Source organism: Hippocampus comes, unplaced genomic scaffold, assembly GCF_001891065.2.
Source record: "Hippocampus comes isolate QL1 unplaced genomic scaffold, H_comes_QL1_v1.1 scaffold39, whole genome shotgun sequence".
In the NCBI taxonomy this organism is placed as follows: domain Eukaryota; kingdom Metazoa; phylum Chordata; class Actinopteri; order Syngnathiformes; family Syngnathidae; genus Hippocampus; species Hippocampus comes.
The window spans coordinates 2,018,748-2,022,786 of NW_017842054.1; the positions used below are offsets into that span (position 1 = coordinate 2,018,748).

Genomic DNA, 4,039 nt, shown 5'->3' on the forward strand with positions numbered 1-4,039 from the left:
GTCAAAGGTCGTCAGGTAGAAATCTCGAAGCTCACGCCAGTCGCCAGACAGTGCGGCGCGCTCCGCCTCCTCGCTGACGACGACACATGCATGCAGACATACAACCATACACAAAAGACACACACACACACACACACACACACACACACACAATTGTGCAAGCTTGGATGTGAGCGCATACACGTCATAGCGCGTATGTGTGTGTGTGTGTGTGTGTGTGTGTGTGTGTGTGTGTGTGTGTGTGTGTCGGTCTCACAGGAAGTCTTTGGTGGTCTTGGTGCGCAGCGGGATGACAGGGTCACACGGGAACGGCGCTTTGACCTCCGGCGGCAGAGTATCGATGGACGTTCGCTGCTTCAGACGGGCCAGGCTGCCGATCGGAGGAAGCTCGCACACTGAAGCATGCCAGGCACGCACGTACACACGCCAAGACAGCACAGGAAGTTGAAACCCATCCCGCTTCTTGATTCTCAGTCAAACATCTTTGGCAGATGAAATTCTGAAGTTCAACCTGATCAATATCAATTTACTTCATTGCTTCAACAGTGCACGCGCGCGCACACACACACAGATACACACATGCACTGTCCGCTTTATAATTAGGCCCTTTGTTTGTGTTGCTATGGTAACGCTGCAGGTGCATCCTGGGCGCTGGAGAGCAAAAGACAAACGGCAAACATCCTCAAGCCCGACTTGAGGACAAGCACGGCCATCTCCTGTTTGGTGCATCAAAAACACTTCCGGGGAGCAGGACAGTGGAGATTTTAACAAATAAGGTGACTTCTGGTATGGGGCTTCATTTATGATTTTTTTAAAATAATAATAACGAAACCACTTCCTGTGAGGCGGTGAAAGGATTTTGGATTTTGTTTTTTATTTGAATCCCGCGCTTGGCCCTTGTGTGGCTTTCATCGTTGTCGCCCATGATGCGGTCGAGCAGGTGCTGAAGTCACCTGACAGTGACAACAGCTGTCGCCATGACAACCCTTCAGCAAATAGTCACCTTCACACAGCCCAGCATCTCTCCCCACGCTGTCGTCTCCTTCATTTAGTTTCACTCCTTTTGTACTTTCAACCGTGCTTTCTTCGTTATTAATTTGTTTGTTGTTGTCTGGATTATTTTTGCTCCATGTACAACACTCGGTATACGGCGGTGGTTGTTTTGAAGTGCTTTAGAAATACAATTGAGTTGAGCTCATTGTTATTCCTTCGCCGGCCGATGCACTTGAGACCTCATCTCCTCGTCCTCCTCATTCTTCTTCTGTTTCTTCTTTCGTCAAGGACTTGGTGCTCACTTCAGGATCCATCTTTGATCTTTTCGCTTTTACCATCTTGTGCTTTGATGCCTCGCTCAGTTGTTGCTGCATCTGTCGCCCAGCCGACTGTCGTCACGGCGACAGATGATGACAATGCTAACTTTAAAGCTTGAGCAGCAGACAAAACGCAACGGAGGACGGCGGGCTCACTGGGCAGCGTCCGCGCACGCATGAAGCACCAACACACACTTTTGCGATTTGCCACCTTGGCGAGATTTGCATGAAACAGCCACTGACCGTGCTTGAAGCCTAGCGGGGCGGTGGCCATCTCGCTGTCCCTGACCCGAGCCCTTCTGTGGTTGAGCGTGTTGATGAGGCTCCCCAGAGACGGCAGCGGAGGCTTGGACTTGCGTGCCGGGGCCTGCCGCAACATGACATCATCAGCGTCTGTGCCACCGTCATCAACATCAACACACATCCTGTCACCAGCACATCACATCTTCCTCTTTTTTTTTTTTTTGGTCAAAAGGGAGAGAGGATTTGAGATAGGGGGGGCTTTGGACTTATGCGTGTGGCCAATTCAACGTGTAAGTCAAGGCACGGCTGCGTACAAGTTTTGGATGAAGAAGAGGCGAGCCAAGAGGAGCTGCCGCCGACAGCGCACGCGCTACGCTCGCTGCAAAACATCTGGAACCTTCTTCAGGGTTCTGTCATCTCCTACGAGAGGCACGCACGTGTCCGTATGACATTTCCAGACGGAGAAAATGCACACGTGGGTTTGCGCGCATGTCACGCGCACATTCCCGAGCGCTGACACAAGTGCCATGACATCATCGCACATGCCCGCCACGCCAGCTGGTGACATCATCACACTGCCCAAGTTATGCAAGTTGTGTCTCTTATATAAGCGTCTTTTGGCCTTTCCTAAACGCACCATCGGCCGCGTGGCTCGCAACAACAACAACCGACGAAAGCGGCAGCTGTCAATCGCATTTCAAAACAAGCAGGCCTGCTTGCTTCATCAATTGCGTCAGGGACTCCAAAAGGCCCGAGAATTGGCACGGACACACTTCAAGTTGGATTTCCACAGAAAAGCAAAACGAGACCCAGCAAAAAGGCACACAAACAACACCAATAGAAAGACGCAAACACAAAACACACACAGGATGCGCAAAGAGACACAAAAACACACAAAAAGTCAAGACACAAAAACACAGCCAAAGACACGGAGAGTGACACAAACACACACTGAGAAAGAAACACCAGAACACATCAAAAGCAGACATAAAAAGACACTGAAAAAGCACACAACACTTTTTTGGGTCAACATTCAAATCAATGTTTTCATTTTCCTAATGGACATAACATTTGTGATGAACACGTACACGCCTACTCCGTCGCTGTCAATTCCTGTTGGTCCTGAAGGAGCCACTTGGAGGCTTTTGTTTTTGTCTCTTTTGAGCTGTGAAATGACAGAAGCCCCCGATTCGACCAAGCAAACGGACCTGATGGCTCAGCACCAGCAGGCGTTTCAAAGTTGAACTCCAATCCAAGATGGCTTCCACAAACAGCACGGACCAGTCGACTTAACGAGTCCTCCGACTCGTGAGTTAGGAGCCCTTCCACGCTCGTTCTTGCTCAAATGTTAGGAGAACCCTGTATTTTACACTTGATAAAATGGGAGGAATGAGATCATGAAATCACATCTGAACTGCATCAACTGAACGGCCATTGTGCTGCTGCTGTTTATGGCCACAAGGGGGCAGTAGAAGACCGACAGACTATGATTGAGATGTCTCAACTCCTCTCAGCTCATCAGTACAGCATTCATATTTAGTTCTTCTTCACAGATGATAAAGAACAGATGACATGCACATGTCAAAATTTTCACTCACAAGTCAAAGTAAAAAATAAAAAAAAGCCCATCAATTGATTCTGAGTGTCTTCCAAAGTAAAAGCAGTTTTTTTGCCAGTGTGTTATTTTAGGGGGGGGGGGGACAAAAATAATCGAGCTGCTTTCACGGAGGCCGACTCAAATCTCAGATGTTTTCTGCTGAGAGGCTAAAATCTGTACAAATTTATGATAAACAAGGTCTCTAAATGATTAATCGACTGCCAAAGTACGCAATGACAAACAAGAAGTTGCCCCCCTGTGGGTACCAGTTGTTGAGTGTTCTCGTTTGGCAGCAACAGAAATCAAGAAAATCCCCCAAGGGGTTTGAAAACGATTGCAGAACTACGTGGTCACAATTTGCGTTTCGATTTGGCGTCGTCTTATGCTTTGGTTTGCTTGCTTGCTCGCTTTAAGACGTGAAGTGTATAAAAGCAGCAGCTTCGCTGGCTGGTTGCTTTTAGTGGTGAGCGTGTGGGTGCGTTTTCTTACGCTGGAAATGGGCGGCAGCTTGTCGCGCTCCCTGCTGTTCAGCCCATCCATCCTTTGTCAATTGTCGCGCCGCTGCCGCTGGCGGCCAAAAGTCTCCCAAAGTGTTCCCAAAGTGGCCCAAGTGCTCATTGTTGTCTTCTCGCTGCCGTCGCTGCCGCCGACACCGCCGCGTCGCAGCCGTCGCGCGCGCGTCGACGCGTGCGCGCGCACAGCCAATTCGGGAGCTTCTTCATCTCAAGCCAGAAACAAAAAAGAAAGGAAATCAAAGAGAAAAAAACAGCGACAACAAGACACACACAACGAGTCTTCGTTGGTCACACGCCATCAGCACGCAGAGTAGCCAGAAGACGCCCGTGGCGGGTTGGCGCCATGTTGGGGGAGGGGGAGGAGTTTAAAGTTG

The 4,039-nt window shown here is 49.5% G+C and overlaps 1 protein-coding gene across 1 annotated transcript in view; it reads right to left on the reverse strand.

The window, feature by feature from the left end:
* hectd2 (HECT domain containing 2) overlaps positions 1-4,039 on the reverse strand; it is a 16,847-nt gene extending 12,808 nt beyond the window's left edge. Inside the window, exons 1-4 of the mRNA XM_019860334.1 lie at positions 3,640-4,039; positions 1,554-1,677; positions 257-395; positions 2-73 (exon numbers count right to left, since the gene is read on the reverse strand). Of these exons, the coding sequence (XP_019715893.1) occupies positions 2-73; positions 257-395; positions 1,554-1,677; positions 3,640-3,690 (386 nt within the window). The 5' untranslated portion in view covers positions 3,691-4,039. The remainder of the gene's footprint in view (position 1; positions 74-256; positions 396-1,553; positions 1,678-3,639) is intronic.